General features: G+C 36.6%; 1 protein-coding gene across 1 annotated transcript in view; it reads right to left on the bottom strand.

Moving 5' to 3' along the window:
• LOC149560436 (lon protease homolog 1, mitochondrial-like) overlaps positions 1–27,353 on the bottom strand; it is a 185,453-nt gene that overhangs the window by 154,764 nt on the left and 3,336 nt on the right. The window contains exon 2 of the mRNA XM_089824679.1: positions 13,290–13,355. Within this exon, the coding sequence (XP_089680805.1) occupies positions 13,290–13,355 (66 nt within the window). The remainder of the gene's footprint in view (positions 1–13,289; positions 13,356–27,353) is intronic.

Genomic DNA, 27,353 nt, shown 5'->3' with positions numbered 1-27,353 from the left:
AACTCTCACTCGATAACCACTCACCAAACCCTAAAAGTTTAACTAGGAAAAAATCGGCCAATTTGAAAAAAAAAACTCAAGAAAACTCAGGAACCTAAAAAACTACTAAAATTTAATTAAAAATACATTTTTTTTTGCAAATTTCAATGAGAAGAGGCAATTAATTAGTTAATTAAAGTAAACACAAAAGAAACATATATATAAATGCCTCCCAACGCAAAAAATTAACTGCCAAACAAAACGTTATCGTTTTTTTCCCTTTATCTTGTCTTCTAACACCGTTGAGTAAGAGAAAGTTTTCATTCTGAACACAAAGATAATATGGAAACATAGAAGAAGAGAGACCATTAGAAATAGAAAGAAGAGAGACCATTAGAAATAGAAGTAAATCTATGGAAGGGAGAGACAAGATTAGAGAGATTTTATTCTATTACCCTCCAAAATGGTCATTCTAACTTCAAAACAAAAAAATTGAGAATCTTCAAAAGGCGCAATAGGAAGACTCGAGCTCAAGCTGATCAATGAGCTCTACATGTTCTGCAATATTAAACTATGGCTAAGACTCTCCTTGCTTCCGCCAATCAAAAGGAATGTGAATCCTACATTCTTGGATCACATGACACCGAATTTGTGGCAATAGTTGCATCGGATTTGCTTCTTCTTGGAGCTATTCTAAGACTGAGAAGATGACTAAGATGGGCCTTTATCCTTGTTAGAGGATTTGGCTGAAAATGCTTGTTCAAAGGAGGATGAAGGAGCATTGTTGCCCAACTGTTGTTTCCAACAGTCCTACTGCAAGAGTTCGGCGCACAAATTTGGAAATTTGAGGTCAACATTAGTTGCAATACTGTTGAGCAACTCAATAAAGTGCTCATAGGATGATGGTAGACTTTTCAGAGTAATGACCACCATATCCTCTTCCTCCATTGTACGGTCAATGGCCTCAAGCTGATCTCTGATATCTTTAATCTTTAAAAGATGTTCTTGTAAGGACATGTGCTCATCCATAATAATAGAGAATAGTTGATTCTTCATAAAGAAGGCTCTGCTTTTATCTAATGTCTCATGGAGATCCTTCAAAGTTTTCCAAATCTCTACAGCTATCTTGCCAAATGGCATTTGAGGTAGCTAATCATCAGTAACTGAAAGCTTAATAAGCATAACCGCTTCACAATTACACTCATCAAACTTCTTTGGAGTAGATCAACTATGGTAGGACAAATCTTGGTAACCAGAACAAGCACTTCAACATGACGGTACTCAAAGATCATCATCATTCTCTACTTCCAGGTGTTGTAGTTCTTTCTGTTGAATCGTTGACTAGCTTCTAAGAGAAGATTGGTGAGAGATGCCATGATATGTTTTTCGATGCAAAAACATGAATATCATAAATGGCACAAATTGCGAGGCAAATTGACAGAAGACCCAGAAAAAATGAAAGGACACCTAAAGAGATCTTGAAAAAAAAGAAAGAATCTGAAATTAGATTTTGATTACACTGGCTCGAAAATCTATCCATGGAAAACGATGCTTGAAAAAACAAAGACCGACCCAGTTGAGATCTGCAAAAACCCACCAAGAATCTGCCAAAAAAAAATTAAACGGTACAAAACAGAGACTTTTGAATGAAACCCTAGCCGTTTTTTAAAAACCAAAAGAATGGCAGATTTGACTGAAAAAAATAGTGGAAAAAGGTCTGGTTGCAGATTCAGAAACCTAAGGAGTTGAGAAACCCTAGACAATGACAAAAGAGTTGTAAACAACCAATATTGGAGCTAAAAATCTAAAACAATTGTGAGAATGCAAATAGAAGCCACAAAAAACAAAAACATCTGCAAAAAAACAAAAAAACGTCTGCAAAAAAAAATAGAGGAAGAATGAAAAACGCAATCAAAATCGTGTTTATAGTGGACGCAGGTTCTAGAGAGAACATAAGTAGATGTGAGTGCAAGTAAAAAAAACAAATTGCAAACCTATAAAAATCAGCGACCTTAGAAAAAGGTGATCTGCAAAGAGTAGAGCCACGATTTTGCAGAAAAATACCTCCCTCCCAAGAGATAGGAAACCCAAATGGTTTAAAAATAAAATCTGCAAACAAGTTTCTAACGAGTCTAGAAAGAAAAAACTGCAAAAACCCTACTCTGGTTTGAAGGAAAAAACGAATTCCTGTAAAAACCAAAAAATGAAAAAAACTAGGAAAAGATTTTGAAAATCAACTAGTCCAAAAATTTCATGAAGAAATTATTGATATTCAAAAGCTATTTCAAAAAATCTATTATAAAATTTCAAAAATGAAATTATTTTTCAAAAGAAAATAGATGTGTACCATATTATGGTAAAATAATTAATGTGTTATTAATAGAGATCATAAATGATCTATATATACAAGTATACACAAGAATGTTTCTATAACGAACAAAAAGGGAGAAATAGAAACATTCTATAAAGAGAGAAAGAAAAAGTTTCCATACTGCATAGAGAGAGAATATGTAAACAAAGAAGAAGAGTGACCATTAGAAATAGACGTAAAACTACGGAAGAGAGAGAAACAAAATTAGAGAGATTTTACTCTAATAATATCCTCAAATGAATGTAATGGTAAATACTTGGCCTCTTCTAGAGCACTCCAAGTTGTCTCTTCTTCATCATGTGATGGAGAATTTATTGTATATATCTAGCTCATTGTCTCAGAGTAGCTTGTATTTTTTGCAGCTCTAATTGATCAATACAACTTTTTACTTTTTGAAATACAGTTTGTGTAAATTGAATTCTATACATAATTTGTATAGAAGCAAGTATAACAATTCATTATAAAGTGTTGTTTGCATTATAGATATGTTCTTTTCTATTTTAAAAAATTGTTAAAGTGTATGATGTTTTATTATCTAACAATTTTTAAAGTCAAGTTACTATAATTAATAACTTGGTACATGTGCTCACTAGAATCCAACACATAAGTAGTTTGAACATGTTATGATCATAGCCTTGAATTGTAATATTGATATTTAATAACATGAGGCTTTAATGTAATATTTGAATATTATTTTCATTCATGTTGTTGGTTCTAATTATGTGAATTAATTATATAATATGAACACAAATGGTGTCCTTGTAATATTTATGTTCAGATCCAATGAAATTATCTAAAAAAGCAATTTGTATACTCTTGTTGTGAGGTTCTCACACCATCGCCCCAAAACTTTGAGGACCCCCTTTTTTTTAATTGCCTTGGCAAATTTTTGGATTCTCCAACAATTTTGATTTGATTTTTTGAGATTTTTTAAGCCATGGACACCTTCAAACCAGTGGGGAGAGTGCTAGGTTTATTTTCATCCGGTTCCAACCTGACTTTCCGGAGCAACCAATTTCATCCTTAGGCCGAACAAAATTTTCAAAAACAACATTTGGCAGGATAAAATTGTAAAATTTTTACTTAGACAATTTCATTTGAAAATTTGGATATAACTGCGTAAATTTGAATAATTTTCAAAAGGGAAATTTTGTTAGATTTGAGTTTTGGAAAATCTTAAATTTTTCATTGGTGAAAAATTAATTTTGTGGAGATGAAGCCAAATTGCAAAATTGATTTTAGACTCTAGAAATGATTTTATTTTTGTCAAAAAAAATTAATGGCATGGCAAAATCGATTTCAATTGAATTGCAAAAGATTGGCTTTAAATGGATTTATATTGCCTTGAAAACTCTCAAGTCTTTAATGAAATTAGTAATTTAATATTAAAAAATGACTTTGGCTACCCAAAATCCGATTTTAATGACACATTAATTACTAAATCTTCATTAAACGAAAATATTTAGCACCTCCAAGGCATTATTTATTTTCTTTTTGCAAGTTTGGTCCAATTGGCAATTTAAAAAAATTTAATTTTCATCATGGCAAAGTTAATTTTGGTTAAGCATTTATTGTTGGGCCAAATTTATAATTTAATTTTTGATTTTTTTCCCCTCCAGGTCCAAGTCGGCCAACTGAGGAAGGCATGTGGAGTTGGGTATAAGAGGAAACTTTCTCCTCTTCTCTCCTCACATCTTCTCCTCTTTGGTGTTCGGCGATTTTTGGCAAGGGTAGTATTCTCTTGTTTTGGGCGAATTTTTTCTTAGAGCAGCTCTCCATTGTTGGGCAATTTTTCTTGCAAGTGCAAATTTCTCCTCCATAAGTGATTTTACTAGGGTAGATTGGCTCTTTCTTTTGGGTGATTTTTGTTGGAAGGCAGATTTTCATGGTGTTAGGCGATTTTTTTTGCAAATTCTGATTTTTGTTAAAGAAGCTGCGATTTCTACTCAAAATTGGGCGATTTTATTTGGGAAATTATTGAGATCAAAGGTCTAAAATTTTTGTGGACAAATGGTGGACAGTGTCAAATGTTTGAATTTCTGCTTTGCAAGAGGGTTTGAAATTCTCAAGGTCTGATCCTAAATTCCAAAAAAGTCAAGATCCGGCTATTGGTATACCTATTGGTATAGGTATAGGTGACTTCTAATCATTTAGAGTTGAAAGGGGTCCTTAAGCTGACTTCCGTCTTTCATTCTAGTCTAAGGATTGCCTCCCTTGATTTTGCTAGTCTAATTGTCCACCACTTTACCATCCCTTAATAGGGCGACAAGATGGAGGATGTTAGTACAAGCAAGAATCCTAAGGGGACAAACACTAAGAAAGACAAAGAAGATATGATGCCCAAAACACCTTTCTTCTTGAAAATGAAGCGAATAACCGATACCAATGTTGGTATGATACAGGTAAAAGACAGACTAAAGGAAGGACGATCCCCTTTGGCAAAGAAGATATACAGAAGACAGTTGCACATCACAGCCCAGGCGTCAATACTTCCATTACAACCATGATGAGCGACATCAGAGCAACACTTGATTTTGAAGATATCAAAGAAAAGGACATCAATGAAGCAAAGCTTGGATCGAGATTAGATGGGCTAGGAAAGGTTACTATCAAGAAGAGACATTTGAACACCCTTTCCTCCCTCAATGCTTTTGTTGGATTCGCAAAAGAGTATGAGAAGGATCATGAGAAGACACTACAAGCAGCAAACAGTGTGATGAAATCCGCGGAGCTCGAGATAAAGCACACACCTTTATTAGAATAATCTTTAATGCTCACTATTGTAGTTTACTGTAAATATTAGAATGTTTCTAATATTTAGTTGTAGTGTAGAATAGAATGTTTCTATTCTATTCTATCGTCCTTTTGTATATATTGATCGTTTCGATCTCTGATTAATCAAGCAAGTATTCTGCCATTTACATTTGTAACATGGTATCAGAGCGAGGTTAAATTTTCTTTGAAAATAATAATTACTTATTGAAATTATCTGAACCTGGTTTTCGAAATTATTTCTTCCTAAATAATTTTGCTTCGTTATACCTAGTTCAAGCTAGGGTTTGGATGACTGTAAATCACATTTTTCTATGGTAAAATCGCGACTCTGGAAAATTTGAAAATCGCTGGTTTTTAAAAATCACGTTTCTTGTTCCTTGGTGATCTGCGTCTCAGTTACAAACGGCGGATCTTTGGTCTATGCTTGCGACTGACATCAATCAAGACAAATATCTTCTGGTTGCAAAGACGTCAATCCGCCATTTATTTCTGCAAGTTCGCGATTTATTGGAGGTCCGACGTTCGCAGGTTTATGGTCGTGTTTTTTGCCCATTCGTGTGACCTCCAGGCGTCGGTGTTCTGATTTTCGGTGTTCGTATGACCTCCTTCATCCTGCTGTGACCTCCTTCCAGCACTGGTCGACTGTAAAACCACCATTTTTTTTGCTAAATCGACCTTCAAAGCCAACGACTAGGGTTTTGCCCGAAACCTTACTTTGTGGGTCTAGACAAATTTTTCTGTTTATAGATTCTTTGTGGGTTTTTCAAGATCTTTAATGGGTCTTCATCAAATTTTTGTGGGTGTCTCAATTTTTGTGCCTCGATTTTTGAGCCAACGGATCCGAATTCCGACAGCGTATTATTTCTGGGTTTTTCAAGCTCTCGTCCATATACTTCTCCATTTTTTTTTGGGTCATTCATTTTCTCACCTCGAAATTTGTGCCATTTGAGACATTTGCATATTATGACCATCTGTATCAACAACATCAGAAGTCAAACTCAATTCAACAGCAAGCCAATGCTGCCCAGCACTCAGAGCAGAAAGAATCTCTCTATCATGCCTTTATGGCCAGCATACCTACAAATCATGCGAAATCTTCTGCTTGGTACATCAATTCTGATGCCTCTCGACATTTCACTCATAGGCGTGATTGGTTTGTTGAATTCACTCCCTATTCTGATTCAGTCATCTTTGGAGGCGGAGAAGAATACAATATTGTCGGAAAAGGCAATGTTCAGATTCGGTCTGGAGGAAGAAAACTCATGTTTCTCAATGTATGTTATGTTCCTGGCATGAAACATAATCTTCTGTCTGTTAGTCAGATTATGAAGCACTCTCCTCAGTTGGATGTCGTCTTCAGTGGAAATAAGTGTTCAATTATTGATCGTGCTTCTCGCACTATCCTTGCTATCGGTCTTGAGGATCATGATATTTATAGACTTATAGATTCAGGAGATTCTCTTGAGCATGCCTTCATCGCCGAATCATCCGCTCTCAGCAACCTCTGGCATCAGCGATATGGTCATCTGAACATGCAATATCTAGCACAACTTGCTCGGGATAATTTAGTCCATAGCCTACCTAACATCCAGACCCAGAACCATCGCGTTTGCGGAGCTTGCCAAGCAGGGAAGCAACATAGGACACCATTTACGAATGGCGAATCATGGTGGGCATCTAGAGTGCTACAGTTGGTCCACGCTGATGTATGTGGTCCTATGAATACTCCTTCTATTTCCGGGAACAGGTACTTCTTACTCTTTGTGGATGATTTTAGTCGCAAAATGTGGGTATATTTTCTTAAGCAAAAATCAGATGTTTTTCCTGTATTTCAGCAATTTAAAGCTCTAGTAGAAAAAGAGTCTGGTTCCTCCATCCGTACTCTTAGGCCCGATAATGGGGGGGAATTTTGTTCATCTACTTTCTCTGTCTTCTGTACTACTCACGGCATTAGACGTCAGCTCACCACACCTCACACTCCTCAACAAAACGGTGTTGTAGAGCGTCATAACCGTACCATCACAGAAATGGCTAGGGCTATGTTAGAACATAGAAATGTTCCCAGAAAATATTGGGCAGAAGCAGTATCCACAGCGGTCTATCTTCTTAACCGGTCACCCACTCTTGCCGTTAATCATAAAACCCCTGAGGAAGCCTGGTCTGGTCGCAAACCTAAGATCAACCATTTGAAAGTTTTTGGCTCTCTGGCATATGTATGGATTCCTGATGTCAAACGCACTAAGTTGGATTCCAAAAGCCAAAAACTTATGTTTACAGGATATAGTTACACACATAAGGCCTATCGGTTGATTGATGTAAATACTAAATACTGATCGTTTAATCTTCAGTCGTGATGTTGTGTTTGATGAGGAACTTGGACCATTTCCGCTCTCTGACTCTCCACTGCATTCTGAGATTCAGTCTTTAGCAATCTCTGACTTGGGTTCTTCTATTTTACATGAGTCATCTGATGCTACTGATACACCACCTCAGCCACCTCCTGATAATACAGCTATCCCGACAACATTTGATATTGGGTCCTCGACTCTTCGGCCAAAATGGTGGGCTAAAACGATTAGTGATCTTCGTCCTGATGAACTCATTGAGGGTAGAACCTCCAGAAATAAGAGCATTCAGCACAACACAGTTAATATAGCTCTTATGGCAAACATCCATAGTATCCCTGAGCCCCAGACATATGCAGAGGCCAAAGGAATTCCAAAGTGGGAACATGCAATGGATGCTGAGCTTCAAAGTCTTCAGAAGAACCACACCTGGGTTCTTTCAGATCTTCCTCTTGGGAAGAAACCCATTAGCTGTAAATGGGTCTATAAGGTCAAGTACCATGCAGATGGTACCTTGGACAAATACAAAGCCAGACTTGTTGCTCGAGGATTCACCCAACGTGAAGGCATTGACTATGAGGAGACATTTGCTCCAACAGCTAAGATGAGTACTATTCGTATTCTTCTTGCCATTGCAGCTCAGTATGGTTGGAAAGTTCATCAGATGGATGTGAAGAGTGCTTTTCTCAATGGTGAATTACAGGAAGAAGTCTACATGACACAGCCCCCAGGTTTTAAGGTTGCCGGTTCAGAACCAAAAGTATGTAGACTCAAGAAGGCCATCTATGGTCTTAAACAGGCTCCTAGGGCTTGGTACATAAAGATTGATCAGTACTTGGTTACTCAGGGATTTCAGCGCAGCCCGTCAGATAGTAATTTGTATATTAAACACCCTAGTAATGAAATTCTTTTTCTTGTTGTCTACGTGGATGATCTGATCATTACTGGGAGTTCAGAACATTTGATTTCAGATATCAAACAGGATTTATGCAGAACTTTTGACATGACCGATCTTGGATTGCTTCATTATTGTTTAGGTATTGAGGTTTGGTAGACTAACAACAGTATTTTTTTGTCTCAGTCCAAGTATGCCAGAAGTTTGCTTGACAGGTTTCGAATGTAGGATTGCAAACCTGCCTCCACTCCTATGGAGATTGGTCTGAAATTGTCCGCACAATCTGATTCTCCTCCTGTAGATGAAACACTCTTCAGGCAACTAGTAGGTAGTCTCATCTATCTTACTACTACTAGACCTGATCTCAGTTTTGCAGTCAGCTACATCTCCCGGTTCATGACAAACCCCAAGACTGATCATTGGATTGCAGCAAAACATGTATTACGCTATGTACAGGGTACTTCAAATTATGGTCTTTGTTATACAAGGAGTACTACTCCTCAGCTCCGTGGATTCGCCGATTCTGATTGGGCCGGCTCAGTTGATGATAGGAAATCTACTTCTGGTTATGTGTTCAGTATCGGATCTGCAGCAGTTACCTGGACCAGTAAGAAGCAACAGGCACATGCCCTCTCCTCTACAGAAGCAGAATATAGAGGAGCTGTCAAGGCAGCTTGTGAAGCAGTTTGGCTCCGTCAGATGCTTGCAGATATGCATATTTCTCAAGCGGGTCCAACTTCTTTGTTTTCAGACAATCAGGCAGTACTCAAACTCGCCAAAAACCCAGTGTTTCATGAACGAACCAAGCACATAGAGCTTCATTGCCATTATATTCGACAATTAGTAGAAGATGGAACTATTCAGTTACTCTATGTCCCTACCTCAGAGCAACCAGCAGATATTTTCACAAAACCCCTTGGTCCTGACAAGTTTGTTAAATTCAGGGGATCTATTGGTGTAGTAAATAGATTGAGCATTATGGGGGGGTATTAGAATAATCTTTAATGCTCACTATTGTAGTTTACTGTAAATATTAGAATGTTTCTAATATTTAGTTGTAGTGTAGAATAGAATGTTTCTATTCTATTCTATCGTCCTTTTGTATATACTATATATTGATCGTTTCGATCTCTGATTAATCAAGCAAGTATTCTGCCATTTACGTTTGTAACAACCTTGTCCTCCCATGGAAGAAATCAATGAAAGGCTAGCTAGGTTCATTGCCTTAACTAAAAGAATGAAAGAAAAAGGGAGAGTCATATTAGAAGATCATTTAATGCAAGCCCAACTGGCAATTTCTCTTTCTTCTAGAATAGGATAAGTGTTTATTTCCGATTGGCCGCCATTTTGGTGCCTTCTCATTGGTTGCCACTTTTACACTTTTCTCATTGGTCCATTGACGAGGTGGCATCTTCTCATTGGCCGATGGGGTGGCAACCCTAATTAGGGTTTCTAGGATTCAATCTAGATCGTCGGTTTTGCCTTTGATCTCTACTGTCGATTGTAATTTTGGCATCTATAAAAGGCCATTTGCTCTCATTTGTAAGGGTCGAAGAAAATTGTCGCATAAGATAATGCCAAAATCGCTTTCTTTCTCATTGTTGTGACTTGCATGGTGATTAAGAGCCTTTGGTATTATTGCATGGTTTCTACTTCCAAATAGTTAGAGTAACATTTGTGAGGGAGTTATGTTGGAGGATTGTTGCCATGATACTATCAAAATTGTTCTCTATTCATTGTTGTGACTTGCATGGTGGATATACATGATCATTTTGGTGTATTGCATGGTTCTTCTCATCTCTCAAATTAAAATAGGATTTCATTTCATGTTGTTAGAGTAGAAGTAGATGGCTAATTGTATGGTGATGTTAGTGAATGTTTGATAGGGATCAATACTAGACCACTAGCATCCTAGCGGCTTGTTGGGAAGCCTTGCGTGGCAAACTAGTTTATTTTTCCTTTGAATCATTGCATCTGTGAAGGTGGGGCCGCTGGTTAGCTTTCATTAGATTTGATCCCCGTCCATTTGCTAACCTTTCCATTCATAGGAGTAGGAGTAGAGTAGCGAGTAGTTGGGTAGTTGAATTTCACTCTAAGAAAGTTAGGAAGGTAGAAGTCATTAGAACCATTATCGCCTCCTCCTCGCACAATCAACATTATCTGGCGCTACATCCTCCACCATCACTGTCACCATCAACATCACCTGGCACTCATACAAAATCATCACCATCTCACCAAAAACCCAAGTCATCCTTGAATGAATAGCGTAAGGCCGCCTACGTGATTACCAGCAAATCACATTGATAAAACTGAGCGAGTATCCACAAGTGTAAGGAACATTGGGGTTATTCTCACATCCCATGAGCAATAACTTTTCAAGGGAGGAACTGTATGTTTGATACTCCATATCAGATATTCAATTACTAATATGTTATGTAGTGGTACAAAACTCACATCAACAACTCTCAGCCCCAAGTTAAAATTACTACTAATAACCATCTTACTACTAAACCATTAAATGGTACAAAAATTTGATTTCAAAATGCTCATCATATAGACATATGAAGGGTGTTATAGAAATGTCTCTAGAAAAATGGGTGATAGTTTTATTAGGCATATTTGATAAGGGATTTTATTTATTACCCAATTAATGAGGGTGAGGTTACATAGGCATCTTGATTCAAGCCCCCATGTAGATAAATCGCATACCCAAACTAACAGGTTTTCTCAAATTGATTCCTTTCCATCTAGATAACCAAAGCAACACCAATCTAATCCTTTACAAGAGAAGTTCGTCAAATAATAGGAGTTCAACAAGTATAATAAGGCTAAAAAACTAGTAATCAATCCCCATGAAGATCAAATGAGTTTGCATCTTATCTTTCCAATTGTCATAGTTGTCTCCATCAAATTTCAGACTCTCCTTCCCGAATGCCATGGATCTCCTAACACTGCCAACTTCCTTATCAAAGAGGACTTGATGCTCTTATACCAATTGTTAAAGTCCACACACAACTTGTGTGGGGGTGGTGGCGGGTGAATTAGTTGTGACCAAATACAACACTTCAATAACCAAAACAATAGAGCATATCAAGAGATAAACCATGCATAGTCACACAATGAATTGTTAACTAGGAAAACCCTTGATTAGATGAAAAACCCTGAAAGGGATGGTACCCACAAAATAGTATACTAATATAAGTATTCCTTGTGAAAGGATGTGACTCAGTTAAGAGGCAAATACAATGCAATCAATATAACAATCCCTATTGAAGGACAAATCCCTATAAGGAGACCTTGAACCCTTGTTAGAAGGTTCACACCCTGTTAAAGGCTTAAATGAAGACGACTGAACTTATAGTCCAAATTGCTTTAGTCAACAATGAAGAGTAGATCTTCAAGATAATATATCCAATATAGTAAACTGACCAATATTGCAATTCACGTGCCCATACAATCCCTTTAAAGCTCAAAACAATGCATCAAAATCAAACAACTCTATCTCTGCTCTGCTTTGATCAAACTCGCTTCCTCTGACCACATACATGCTTCACATTACATCCAAGGAAAACATATTTCCTTTATACCCTATCCAAATAACTAATTGGGTCAGCATGTTAGGGCTTTCCCAATATACAATTGATTACATGGGGACTCACTAGGGCATATGCGCCTTCTAAAAAATCATTACAAGTATTACAACAATGTTTCCATGCACTACAATATAATTAACACTTTCTCCAATAATGATCAACATGTTACACTAACATAATTAACTACCACTAAAACATGTCGCACATTTAACTTTTGCAACCTCTCCAAAATGATCTCCAAGATTTGTTATCACAAACATAGCATCACGAACATGTCTTCAACCACGATCCAAGCTGGCTTACATCGAGTCCACCTCGCTAATAAGATACAGCCAATTTACCAGCAACTATCTATGTCCATATTTCCTGCATATTGGTCTGCTACTAGTCTTCACCAAATGAATTGTAACTCATCCCATACTCAACATAACCATAATCAAACATAGATATAGCATCATTACTCATTTGTGAACATAATCCTAAGCTTGCATAGCTTAACCTGTTCTGTGCCAACTTCGCTGGCCTAATAATCCTCCGCAATGTACAGAATCTTTGTCTGCCATTAACTCAAAAATATATGTTGACATCAATGACAAAAACTGTCATGAATTCAACACATAACTAGCATATCCAAATGCCAACCAAACCTGTATTCCTAACATTAAGGTGATTTTGTTCTTATGTATACTTCCAATTCCTAATGTGAGTTAGTTCTTTTTTCAATTTCCAAAACTATTGCAGTGACCCATATAGATTCTTCACATAATCTTTAGTACATAACATACTATCTAAATTTTAAACAAACTTATGGTGAATTATAAAAAAGAACCAATCATAGTTTTGACAAACATATTTCATTTAGTCTCATTTCCTGTTTTGAAGTTGTTCAATTATTTATTATTCAGTGCTTTATTCATTGTTCTTTGCATTTAGCCAGAACAGAACTCAGGAATCTCTTATGACACTTCGGATAGAAAATATGTGAGTCCCTTTGATTACGTCCTATGCCAATCTGGAAGTAAGTCGTGAAGAGCAAATTTCAAGGTTGAGCTGTCAGCACATCCTCCCCACTCTCCAAGACCAAAAAAATGGTTGCAAGTTCAGTGTCAAGTGTTGTGGACCTTCTCTATCTTGTGGATGTTACATATATCATATTTCAAATTTAAAAGTTATTTTATACAGTGGCTATCCAGCTTCTATAGTTTTTAAAGAACTGAACCAATATGCAAACACGTTAAACTCAATGTGCAATTACAGAACACTGATGAATATTTTTCTCATATATAAAAAACAATTCTAGCTTAATTTTAAAGTAGGTACATGTTAAATACCTTAACATAAATCGGCATATAGAAACCTGGAAACAAAGGCCTATGTGGCAGTGGCAAAGCAAGCACCTGCACATGTAAAAGGACACCATCAGAAAAATGTGAGATAATTCAAATATGATACCATTGTTTATGGAGAGTGGAGATAGGAATACAAGTTTTCAAATTATTGATGGAATCAAATAACCAATAAATTCCGCTTACAATCAGTCTAAGAACAAAGTCTTTTCGTTACAAACTGAAAGGGCTTCATCTTCATATATCAAAAACTGAAGCAGGAAAACAAAAGTTGTGTATTCAAATGCTTGAAAACTCAAAAAAAAAAAAAAAAAAGATTTAACTGATGGAACGGTGCTTAAGAAATTACCTGCACATGTAAAAGGATTACACAAGAAAACATGAGGCCAATAATTAAAAAATATAAATATCATGTAAATGTTTGTGTAGAATGGAGGTAGATATACAAGCAGATCAAAAGAATTGACAAAATCAATAGTCAATAAATAAGAAATCCTCTCATGATCAGCTCTGTATGTTACTAGCAGAATGTACAACTGTCTTTCAAAATGTCAAAAACCGAAAATAAACATTAGCAATGCAATTGTCACCATCTAGCTTTCACTCAAAGACTTGACTGCTAGAAAAAATAATTGTGCTAAAAACATCATTTTAAAAGCAAATCTTCTATCCATTTGCACAGACACAACCTACACCTTTTGAAAGGGTTTAAAGACCAAGTCCAAAATATCTTGGCAATAGGCATTTAGTCAAACAATTCAAGTGCATGCAATATGTCATTCTCTAAGTAGAATTCCAACCGTGTTCAAGTTCATTTTTACTCTCCTTCAGCTGAAATGCTTGTGAAACTTTTAAGTCACACTTCCATTTTCCAGAGAACCTATTTGGTCACAGATAATTTAAAACTCGGAAAATGTTAATGATTGTCCCATCTGTTTTAGCAGTCAATAATCAATCCAGATAAGGCCCCACACAAGCAACTATAAATGTCTTACCATGAAAGACAATGGTAACACTAAATTGACACATAGCTTTCATATAACCAGATAATTCATAAGAGAGAGAACACATTAATTTTGATTAAATAGTATATAGTCATCCGTTGCATCAATTATTTAATAACGCTTAATCAAATAACACCAACAAATAGATTAGCAATTTAATTCATAAGGCAGACAACACGTTAAACTTGACTAAAAAGTGTACCATCATTTGTTGCATCAATCATTATATGATGCTCAATCAAATAAAACCAACATATCATTGGTACAAGGAAAATAGTCAAAAAGGCTAAACATCATTGTAGTACTAGAATTAATGACCCCCGGGAACATTCATGCCACATAACAATTGATATCAATGCCCAAGTAAGAACATGTCCTTTCAGATGGCTTTAAGGGAGGATAAAACTAACAGAAGATTGTGAGATTAAAAAACCCTGTACAAAGCTCTTGTACACGACACCTATTCATGAGTTGAGTTCAAGCTTGCAGGCATGTTCATTCCAAGTGATGCAGATCAGAAGATTCTGTACAACATCTACCAACAGACTAATAGATATTGTACAAGAATATCTTGCATATACAGATTATTTAAAAAACACAGGTCCCACAACTGAACTTGCTTGCCTGGTAAGTACTAAGATTGCTAATCTTCTAAGTTGTAAATGTACCTAAATGTATAAAATGAATCCATAGTTGCAGTTATTTGTTTGCAGAAATAGGCACATATTTGCTCACTGAGACAGAATGAATGAGAATGAGGGTTTCCGTCATTGGTACCTAAACCAAAACGAAAATCAATCATGTTTTCAATCAACCAATCCTATGATTAATCACCGCCCAAAAAAAGAACTAGCAAACATGTTAATTAATCTTTATAATGCAGATTATTAAGAATTTGTTAGTCTCTAAGGTTGCGATTAGTAAAAGGTTGATCATAAACAGACATGAATCATGACTCTTCCAGCATGGCTTGTTATTGCCACTACAATATTTATAAAGACATTCTCGAATCATTGAAGGGGGCATCGCAGGATCCTAGATTATTAATTATAACTGGAATTGATCAAACGGAAGGTATCAGTTTATAGAATATATCTGGTATTCTTAGTCTAAGGAAGATATCAGAGAGTTAAGAGATTACATACTAAGATGTTGGATATGTTAAGATCAAGCAACACTGAGAGGGGGGCTGAATCACTGTTGCAGCACTTTCACACCAATTAATAACTTTGAAACTTAACCATAAACATCCACATATAGCGATACAAGAAAGTAAAGCATAAAGCAATAAAGAACTCATAACACCATGAATTGTTTTCAAGGAAACCTTGGTCAATGGAAAACCCCGGTGGGGATGGTGAAGGATTTGAGCAGTACAAATCCACAAAGCCAGAAGAATACCTGCATGTAAAAACCTGTCACAGAGAAGAAAGAGACAACAAGAGGCAAGGGTTTGCTCTGAAAATATGCAAATTGTATTCTCAGAAATGAAAAAGATAAAAGATAATTACAAAAGATCAATCCTTATAAAAGGAGATCAAAACCTAGAAAAAAAAGGGTAACCTAAAAGGGAAAGCCATTTAATAATTACTAATTAATTATTAGATGTGAATGCATAAGTGCATAAAGTGAAATCTTAAGAAGGGAGAAAAGATAATTTAACAAATGAAAGTAAATTAACCTTTTTCTCTAACAAATGGTACCCACAACTATGTACTAATCTAAAAATTCTCTATTAGGATTTTTGACCCTATTACGAGTCATTACATACATTTAGTACATTAGTCTTTGTTAGAGAACTTGACCTTGTTAGAGCTCTCGACCCTGTTAGGAATTGTAATACAAAGGAAAAGTTCAATGTTTAATGAAGTCTCACTGTCCAATTACAAAGATAGGAATTACAATAAAAAATTGACTATACTAATATCACAATGCCTGATTAGTTTGCAATGTAGCTTGCATCTGATCTGACCCAGCATCAAGGTTCACATATAAACATCACAATATCAATATAGCATCAATACACATGCACACATACGAAATCTAACTTTCCTTTATAACTTTCCCAATTAATTATTCTCAGCTAGCAAAATGTTTTCACAGAAAGTGTGGCACAATTTCCAAATGATATTTTGCAATGTTATTCAAGGGTCAACATTTAGGATGTCCTCCCTACAATGCTAAGTAATTGAATTGGTAAAACAGTTCAATTCCTTAGACCAATTTGCTCAATCTTCAAAAACTGATCCTAGATAATTGTGTATTCCACCAATTTAGCCTTTTCTAACTAAACATGTGTCATACAACATTTAGCCATAGGTGACCTTATCTAAAACATATATAATCCTTATACTAACATATTCCAAAATTGTGACCATATCTAATCAATATCCTATGCTCGGAGATCAAAACTGTCCAACTGTACCATGTCTTCATGCATTATACTTGGGCATTTTTCATGAAAACTTAACCAAAACTAATCATTAAGTCAAGCGACCTCATCGACTAATTATGTTGTCATTAGTGCCCACATCTATACCTTCAATATTGATCATTTGCCAATAGGAAACCCACCGCCCCCCCAAACTCTAGATGCAGATTCGAATACATGCAAGTACATATGTGAGAGGCATGAGCTTGGATGCGCCCCGAATGTGCATCCACACCTTGTGGGCGCATTTAGATGCACATCAAATGCTTCCATGAGTATCCCCAAGGTGTGGATGTGCACCCTAAGTGCATTCGAGTGTGCATTGACCAAATAGTAACTTTTAGTCACTTAAAAAACATTTTTTATGCTTTTTTAACATATTAAAAATTGCCTCAAAACCCTACAACGCCCAATTTGCACTCTTTTCAGTTGGTCTCCTTTTATGCATTTTGAAAGGCAGGTGATTATTTTTGAAGAGGATCGTTCATAGGGTGTCAAATAGCTTCCACAGAGGACGTCTAAGCGTGTAAGGTAAGCATTTGACCCTATTCTTGAGTCTTCTAATGAACTTTTTTTACATTTTGACAGTGTTACCCCGGCGCGGGGGTGCGGCGGTGCGGGGGGACGTCGGGACGAGTTTCGGGTGCGGGAAAAAAATAGCCTCAATTTGGGGACGGCAGGGGTGTGGCGGCGGGGGAGCGGAGGGGGGGTTCGGGGGGGGGGGGAGGAGAGGGAGTGGGGGGAGGGGGTTGCATAGTATATATATGATTGAAAATGCTAATTATGAAATGATACTTCAATATATTATATAACAATGTAACATTAACACACCAAATATAGTTGACTACAATGAATAGAGAATTAAAATGCGATTCACAAACCATAAGTTCAAACTTGATTCTTGAAACTTGAAATTTGAAATTTCATAACCATTACTATTACTAATGACCATTTGACAAATTAACTTAGTTCAAGATGCAAGATTCAAAATTCATTATTCAAATATGATTTTATGAATATCATATATCATAAAGATGCTCATGATGACAATGAGCCGAATAGCATGAAACAATGAAATAATAATAATGTATCATAGCCATATCAAAGTGAGTATAATCAACAAAATGACAAAATGCCAATAATGAGAATGGAATCATGATATCATCTCAAGTGCTCTCTAATCATCCCCTATGCCGAAGTCCTCATCACTGGAACTACTAGACTCCTCGTAGGTAAGATCCCGATCCTCTAAAGGAACACCAACTAGCCCTACAGTGGCTTCTGCATCGGCATCCTCATCAATCTGAGTTGGATCCTCTGGCTCCACATCCCATCGTGCTGCAAGGCTCTCCTTGTACTCGCATGTCTTGCGATCTTTGAGCCACAAGTGACCATGTACAGCAACCAGCTTCTCGGCTCTCTTAGAGGTAAGTCTATTCCTCTTAAGAGAGTGAATGAAGCTATAGGTGGACCAATTCCTCTCTGCAGCTGAGGAGCTAGACACCTGAGATAACAAAGTTGAAAGTTACAACTTACAAGTTACAAACAAATGTTCATACAATTTGTAACAAATGATAAATGGTAAATCGATGATTAATAATTATTGAATCAATGAATCATAAATTAAAATCAACAAGGTAAAACTCTTCAAGTTAAGATTATAAAGGGCTGGAATTAGTTATTAGTATTACAAACTTGAGAAAGCAGTCGAATGGCTAGTGAGGTGATCTTTAACTTTTGTGACCCATGACATTTCCACCACAAAATGGGATTCTTTTGTGCCATGGTTTTGAGATCCACCTTTGCAATATCCGAGTATCCTACAAGTTACAAGTTTTAAAGTTTACAACATAATATTAAAATTATAAATAACTTAAATAAAGTTATAACTTATAAGTAAAGTTACAATTAATTATTAAAAGAACTTATAATTATAAAGAGTTTAGAGCACTGAATCAAGATTTAAGGATTACCTGAAAGACTAGCAAATTCGGACCACTTGGTGCGAATCTCACTAGCAGTCTCAGCATCATACATTTTGGCAATGCATCGAAAGAACCCATTCTTCACCTCATCATCCCGAAGTGGTGTGACTCTACCAAGCCTAGGTATGTACCACTTCGGGTTCAATGCATAGGCAGCCATGTGCAAAGGAGTGTTCAACTTCTCCCACCTGCGGTGAATGATAGGCTCAATGTGCTCCGTATAGAATGCTAGAGTGGGGTCTCTCTCACGCATAGCAACCCTCATCTGCCCAAGCATGGAATCAATGCACTCATAAACCTCTCCAAGGCTAGGTGAATCTGCATCTCCATATCTAATCACCTGAAACACTGGAGTAATGATGGAGACTATGTATTTTGCATCACTCCAAAACTGATCACTCTTCACTGTCTCCTTTACCCTCTTCCCCTGCTCTGTTCTGGACTCCGGCCATCGATTCCATTCTTGTGTCATAACCATGAGTTGCAATGGCTCTTGCAACTCAATCATTCTCTCCAAGAGAATATAATATGATGCATACCTGGTCTCAACTGGTTTCAAGAATTGCTTCTTTGCGAAGCTCCTGAAAAGTGCATGTGATGTATGGTGATTGCAGATAAACATCTGCACCTCTCTCCCATCATTAACCACCTTTCTAATCCACTCTATTTTCCCCATGTCTTTGAGTGCATTGTTCATGGCATGCACACAACATGGAGTCCACCAAATATGCCTATAAGCTGCCTCAACAAGCCTCCCTGCAGCTTTGCACACATGTGCTGCATCTGTCACAACTTGGACCACATTTTGTGGTCCAACCTCCTCAATGGCTTCCCTAAGCACATGAAACTGAAAATCAGCATCTTTACGATGCCCTGAACAATCAACTGCCTTCAAAAAGTATGGGCCCTCCGTGCATGTAACCATAATGTTGATGAGTGGACGATGACTAATGTCCGTCCACCCATCCATGATAATGCTGCAACCTGACTCCATCCAACATGCTTTCATTTGCTCCATCAAGATCCCAACCTTGTCATAGGCTCTATCCAACACTGTAGTCTTCAGCTTGTGGTCACCTGGTGGCAAATATGATGGCTCTCCCTCATTCACTGCCATGGTCATCATCCTCACAAAATAGGGAGATCGAGCCACATGTGTAGAGATGCCATTGGAAAAGAAGAAATCACCAACAGCATCATCTAACCGGTCCCTTGCATGCATGTTAAATAAATGAGCAATGGGGTTACTATCACTACGACTTGTAGTTGCTTTCCGTTTCCCCCTACTGTTGTCCACTCCTGAACTGTGTGTAGGTGAGGAGAATGATGGTGTAGGTGACATAGTCCCTGCTCTCTGATGCAAGATACGAGTAGATGTATCTCGCTGCCCCTGTAACTGCTGTATATGCTGTACCTGTTGCCTAGCAGACAAAGATCTAGGCACTGGAACTTCACTATCATCAGGAATGCCCCATAACTTATTCACTTCAATTTTGTATTTGACATTCTTAGGATTTGACAAGAATATGCATGGGTTCGCACCATAGCCACTCCAAAAAAGAAGGTGTGAATTAACTCTTGTAATGCTGCCAAACCATTCTGCTCCACATATATTGCACTTCCATTTGCGTGTGCCACCCCTTGAAAGTGTAGGACGTGTAATTTTTGTAGCAAACTGTTTAAGAGGGGACTTTGGGTCATAAGGACCCCTAGCATACTTCCTCAAAGTCTCTGAAGGGCAATCAATAGAAGGCACCCCTAGTGCAACATAAGGAGTCTCAGATTGACCACCTACATCAGCCCCATGATCACTTCCTTCAGGCTCATAATCAGATGCACTTGGCTCATTAATTTCCATGTCTTCTGCACTTTGGTCGGATCTAGAAGCCATTTATAAAACTGCATTTCACAAAATGAAAATAAAATTATAAAAATGATCATGATACATTGCAGCCCAAGTAAAAATAATTTAAAACTTAAAACTTTACATATGCTGAAACGTTTTACTAAGTTACTTTCAAGTTTCAAGTTTCATTCTTGAATCTTGTTGATAGTTGATAGTTCTTAGTTCTATGATTCAGATTTTTTAAATTTTTATTTTATTATCTATATTAATTTTTTTTTTTTTTTTATTGTTCTTAAAATAAAAATATGGCAATATGGCATATGCTGAAACGTATTTAGTAAAAGACGTTTCAGCATATGCCATATTGCCATATTGATATTTTTATTTTAAGAACAATGAAAAAAATTAAAATTTAATATAGATAATAAAATAAAAACTCATAGAACTAAGAACTATCAAGATTCAACTATCAACAAGATTCAAGAATGAAACTTGAAAGTAACTTAGTAAAACTAAATATTAAAACTAAATACTAAATACTAAATTTAAAAATTATAAATTGATTTTTAAAACAAAAAAAACTAAGTAAAATAAAAAAATCCTACCTTGAAAGCTTGAACTTGAGGAGACACTTGCCAAATCAAACCTTCTTGCTCCTCTTGCTCCTCTTGCTCTTGCAATCCCTTGCAAAAACACCCACTAATCTCTCACAAGCTCCTCCAAACAATCTTTCTCACTTAGCTCCTTGCTGTTCCAAAATGGTGAAATGAAATGGTGAAATGAAAATGAGATCTATTGGTCTTATTAAGCCTTCAAATAGACCACATGGGACCCACACCCAATTAGGGTAAGCAAACTTAAAAAACAATAACAAAAAAAATTGCAAACACACATGTTTTTTTTAACTTTTTTGGGCCTCTTCTCGGAGCACCCCACGAGCACCCAGGAAGCACCCCGCAAGCACCCGAGAAGCACCCGCGCACCTGGGAAGCACCCGAGCACCACGTCCCACCCGAGTGCTCGACGGGTGCGGCAGGGGTGCGGTGGCGGAAAAGGTGCTGGCAGGGGTGCTCGGGTGCGTGACGCACCCGCACCGGGTGCGTCGGGGTTTTGACTCGGGTGCGCACTGCATTTTGATGAATTTTTGGACGTTTGCAATGAAATTTTCAAGTTCTTTCAAAAAAACAATTAAGAAATAAAGAAACAAGTTTCATTCTTTGCTATAATATGTTCGTATCTTTATTTTATCCTTATATTACTTAGTTTTTTACTAATTTAAATTTATGTAATTTTTTATAACAGCAAGAAATCAAATTGCAAGAATGGCCAATAGTGAAAGTCCAATGGGTGGGGAAGCAAAAAACAAATTCAAAACTCATATAGGATCTCCTTTATGGAGACATACCACAAGGATTTCACAAGTTCTGGGAAGATGGGGGATATATTTGGAGGTTTAATTTCTGTAAACAACAAAAAAATAGCTCATATTCTCAAGTAAAACTCCACTTTATGGACCTTGTTAGTAAAGGGATGGGAATGCGTCCAAGCCTAGGTAAGCAAGTCTCCCACACAAATAGCAATATTTGTAAAGGAACAAGAAGAGGTTGATCAAAACAAAGTGCTTATACTGGTTGAGCCAGAAAGAGGAAAATAATGAATTTGCCCATTGACTCCGTTGCAGCCTCCAAACATCGGATCTTGCGTATACAAGAGATGATGAAGTATCAACTATCACCCGCAAAAGAGGTCCATTGGACAAGACATTATAAATGCACGCAAGGGACATTGCTGATCAAAAAATAGCATGTTGTCTGCCGATGGTCTTCCTTTCAGCTTGGAGAGATCACCACATTGGCTAGAAATGATGTCATCAATCAACTTTGCGTGAATCGATTACCCAAGACCTAGGTATGAAAAGGTGTATGCCAACATGTTGCAAAACGAGAGGAATGCTATAGAGAGCTCTCTTCAACCAATTCAAGATCAAATTAAATACTTCTATAGTTTCAAACAAATGGAAAGATACCATGAATCGTCAATTGATTAATACTAATACAATATCCCCAAAGGGGCAATGTTTTTTAGGGTAGTTGATTGTGAAGGGGAAGTGAAAGATGCAGAATTAATTTCCAGAATTCTCATTGAGTTTGTAGAGATGTTGACTAATAATAATGTGGTCAAGATAATTACAAACAATGCAGTTGCAGGTGCATTGGTTGAGGCACAATATGAGCACATTTTTTGGACACACTGCATCCTACACTCTCTCAACTTTGTGATGCAACAAATTGGAATTTAAATAGAGTGAGTGAGACAGTTATACAAAAAGGGCAAGAAGATAAAAATGTTTATGACAAACCGCCAAATGTCACAAGCAATGTTCAAATCTTTCTCAAGATTGGAGTTGTTAAAGGTATATTTTATTTTATTTGTCATGTTCAATACCAAGATGTATATACATTTGTCTAATATTTATTATTTTTTGATATGTTATTTACAAGTATGTATTGACTAACTATTAAAATGCTCATAAATTGTTGAAAACTAATTTGCATCTCCTACATTTGTTATGAGACATTTTTGAAGATACAAGAGGCAATGGGTCAAATGGCCATGTTCAATACCAAGTTGTATATACATTTGTCTAGTATTTATTAATGTTATTTACAAGTATGTATTGACTAACTATTAACATGATCATAAGTTGTTGAAAACTGATTTGCATCTCATACATTTGTTATGAGACATTTTTGAAGATACGAGAGGCAATGGGTCAAATGGTCATTTGCAAACATTGGGATCTTTGGAAAACTTCAAATTCAAACAGGGTCCTAAAGGTCAAGTAAACAGATTTGTCACTACAAGATTGTTCATATATTTGACCCTCTTACCCTATGGGTAGTGACAACAGTGCCAAAAGTTAGAGAGATTGTAATCTAATCACTATTTGATTACAACCTTCCTCTACATTAGAGAGGGACATCTCCCGCATATGATGTGGGTATTTAGGATTTTTGTGTACTTTTACCAGAAAGTACATAAAGGAGAAAACATAAAACTAAAGAATGTTTAATAGAATAAACCCCAAAAGTAAACATGCAAATACCAAATAGGATTTTACAGCACATAACTGATTACGAGGGGGTTTTGAGCACACAAATGTAATGATGATGAAAGGAGTATAACAAATCCCGACATATCAAGTGATAAGCTATACTAGCACATCCACATCCAAATTAAGATATAAGGAGATGAATGTGTTTCTTTGCACTAACTACAAGATCCATATAGATGCATAAAGGAATCACTAATTTAACATACAATAAATTAGTAACCATAACTCAAAGGACATTTTGGTCACACAAACAAATGCACTCTTTATTGAGAATATATAAACTCAAAAACCTTTATACATAATATGAAACCAAAATTCATTGAAACTTTCTCTGATAATTTCTCTAGGGTTTCCCCTTTCCAAGAGTTCCCTCCCCCTTTTTACAATTGGAATAGCCTTGCATTTATAGGCTTACATTGGTAAGTAATTGTCCTAGGTTAATAACTAACTTTAATTTATGCATTATGAAGGGGATAATTGACTTCACAATTTTGCAAAAATAGTCAATTGATTAACCTTTGACCAAAGTGACAAAAGTCATTATTTACAAAATTGAGCTTCAACCCATAGCGCAACGGATGTTGTGTGCCCTTGTTAACAGGGTTTCTTTGGTTCGAATCGCCAGGAGGATCATGCGTGCATGTTAGAGCGTGGGTCACTGAATTTGACAGGACTGGTAGATTCATGACCTATCAGAGGGTTGCTTGATGGACATAGCGCATAATGTGGGGGTGCAAAGGTGGCTTTGTTTGTCGCCAATTTCAATGGTGAGTCCACTCCTAGTTGGTGGAAAAACACATTCAGCAAAGGGAGTGACAAGGCGTTGACCAATGGGAGATATAAGATGGGGTCATTGTTGCACGAGTGTTGGACGGTAAGTGTGGCAGGGAGTGAATTGCTAGAGTGGTGGACACATGATTGAGTGATGTCAACTGGGAGGTATAAGGAGAGGTTGATAAAAATGGCAGCAAGAGTCCGAATGAGTTGCAAACCATCAGAGTGATAAGGTGTGTTGGTCATCAAGAGTGATAAGAAGTAATATAGTGGAGATATAAGGAGAACGGAGTGATAAGGTGTGGAGTGATAAGGAGAATGAAGTGATAAGGAGAATGGAGAGATAAGGAGAACGAAGTAATGAGGAGCTAGAGAGATAAGGATGTGGTGAGTTTGGATATCTAGAGGTGCATATCTCGAGTTGGATATTAGGAAGGATTGTAATGAATAACCAAGGGGATGGGGTCCCCCAGATGTAACCCCACTGGTTCAAAGCTCCAATCAAAAGTGATTACCAACCAAAAAAAATATAGCTTGAAATTGAGATATTTTGGGAAGAAGGTTAAATAATTGGTCTTGATGATTGTCACTAACTCTTCTCTTTGTGATTACATTATTTTATCCATGAACACATAGCAATCTTAACATAAAGCAATCAGGAACATAAAAGTCATAACATAATCATTGAAATGGTTTGATTCCATATTCATACTCTCTCCAACTGTAACTATATCTGTTAAGCAAGCCTTTCTTCCATGATGACCTTTTTTTGGTCAAGAGTCCACCATAATGTCTCGTAAGAAAAACTCAATGCAGACTTCAATATAACCATACATCTTGCATTTAAATTTGCTTTCAATTTATCTTTTGGAAAGTGCCTATTGAATATGAATTTTGTAATAGCTAGCTTATTGACACTTCAATACGCTATTAATTTGCGTTTCAGGTGCATATATATAGGAGCATCTCCATCTAAAATACCCAAAAGCCAACATGAATTTTGGATAATATGTTTCAAAACTCCCATTTGGAATGGACGAGGAAAGTGATGCTAAACATAGAGCCTATGGAATACGACTCCACACCCATTGTATACATTTCTACTAGCACATCTCTAACTATAATATCTAACCTAAATTGTAGAATCTTAGTGCTTTAGTGAATACCCTATCCTATTATGAAGATCCCAAATTCACATGCCACCAATAATCTATTGTTCTGGATTACATGATATGGGAAGTATTGTAGAATTTGCATTTGAGCCCACCAAATATACTTGCACTTTAATTTGTGTATGTATACCACAACAATTACATTTCATGATGTAACACTTCTTCGAGGTATTTTGGTGAACGATCGATGTGCTCCTTATGTGAGCTTAAACTTGAATGTTTGAAGTTTCTAACCAAATCTGCATTTGAAAATTTACCATTTCTTACAACACAATGTTACTTTGAGGTATCTATGTTCAAATTACATCAACCCTTTCAGCATGATTCCACTTTTATCATTCATATCTCTCGTGACAACATTCAACCAAAATCATGCTCCATTGGACACCAATGCTCTATCTTGAGCCTATGTTTGGCACGGGTAGGAAGGAAACTTCATAGATATTTTTATCATTACATTTCTTTTCAGCATCCCTGTCAAACACTTCCCGTGAACATTATGTGACTCACCTATTGCATACAAACTATCACCTTCACCAGCCTTGTGACATTTTTTTTCAAACATTTTGATGTCTCGTCTAGCCATCTTTTCCATTATAGTGCTATCCCCATATCATACGATGAGTCTAAAATGGCAATTTGTCAAACAACAATCACACATGATGATCATGATTCCTCATTGGATATGCTTTCCAGGGAGAACATTTCCATCAGAAATATGAAGAAAAGAACTTCCATTATGCTTTGATAAACATCCTTATACTGTTTAAAGAGCTTTCCTTATGGCTCCAATGGCTAGGATGCATGGAGGATCACAGAATTTGTCTTCGGCCTTCCATTTTGCATAGTTAGGGATGACGTTGAAGATGGTGGTAAATTGATTTGACACTAACCCATTGCATTTGCGTGAAAATTTTCGTAGCCCCTTTCAATTAATCTATTTTGTGCAATGCTTGCAATCACATTCCATAATGTGGCATGTTTGTCAAGCATTTTAACAAACATTTGCAGTAGCTTGCGAATTTTGATAAAGGGAATCTTCGCAATGATTGGAGGGATGTTGTTGCTTTATTTTCAAATTTCCTTCATCTTAAGTGGGCCCAATTAATTCCATACCCCACATGTGCACTATCTTAGCCAGAAAAAGTTGTGAGAAAGTATGGAGCTCAATTCTACATCTATTACTTGCATTCTACATCTATTCTACTTCTATAACCCACATGTCAGTGTATTGGATTATGCTCAATATAGACTCAGAAAACCTTAGGAGGTACTCAGTACGATCCCACCAAGAGTCATCTAGTATCATTGCCTTGATGGCAGCTGCCTTGGTACTATTAGATTGTGTCCATATGCTCCAATCAGCACTAATTACCATTCTAGACAATGCCTCTTTAACCTTCACAAGGCATCTCAAAACAATAGTGTTGGAGCAAAGTGGGTCTCAGCAACCTATTTTAAAATCAAAACAATAAAAATTATAATCAATATTATGATTTAAATTTAAAAACATAGAAAGTTTACTAAATTAAAATCTAATTTTCTAAAACATTTTAAATTTTAAATAGTTTAACTCGCCTTCAAGAGCTCCAATTTCGAGAATTGTCTAAATATAACTTACTTCATATGGTGATTTGTGACGAACATTTGGATATCTTATGTATCTTTATACATTTTTTATCCACCCAATTTTAGTGTCAATTTTTTGCAGCATTAGGTTGA

This window comes from Cupressus sempervirens, chromosome 4 (genome assembly GCF_028749045.1).
Source record: "Cupressus sempervirens isolate cs-2001-9-10 chromosome 4, ASM2874904v1, whole genome shotgun sequence".
Taxonomy (NCBI): Eukaryota; Viridiplantae; Streptophyta; class Pinopsida; order Cupressales; family Cupressaceae; genus Cupressus; species Cupressus sempervirens.
Note: the sequence above shows the minus strand (reverse complement) of the source record. Positions and strands in the feature narration are given on the sequence as shown.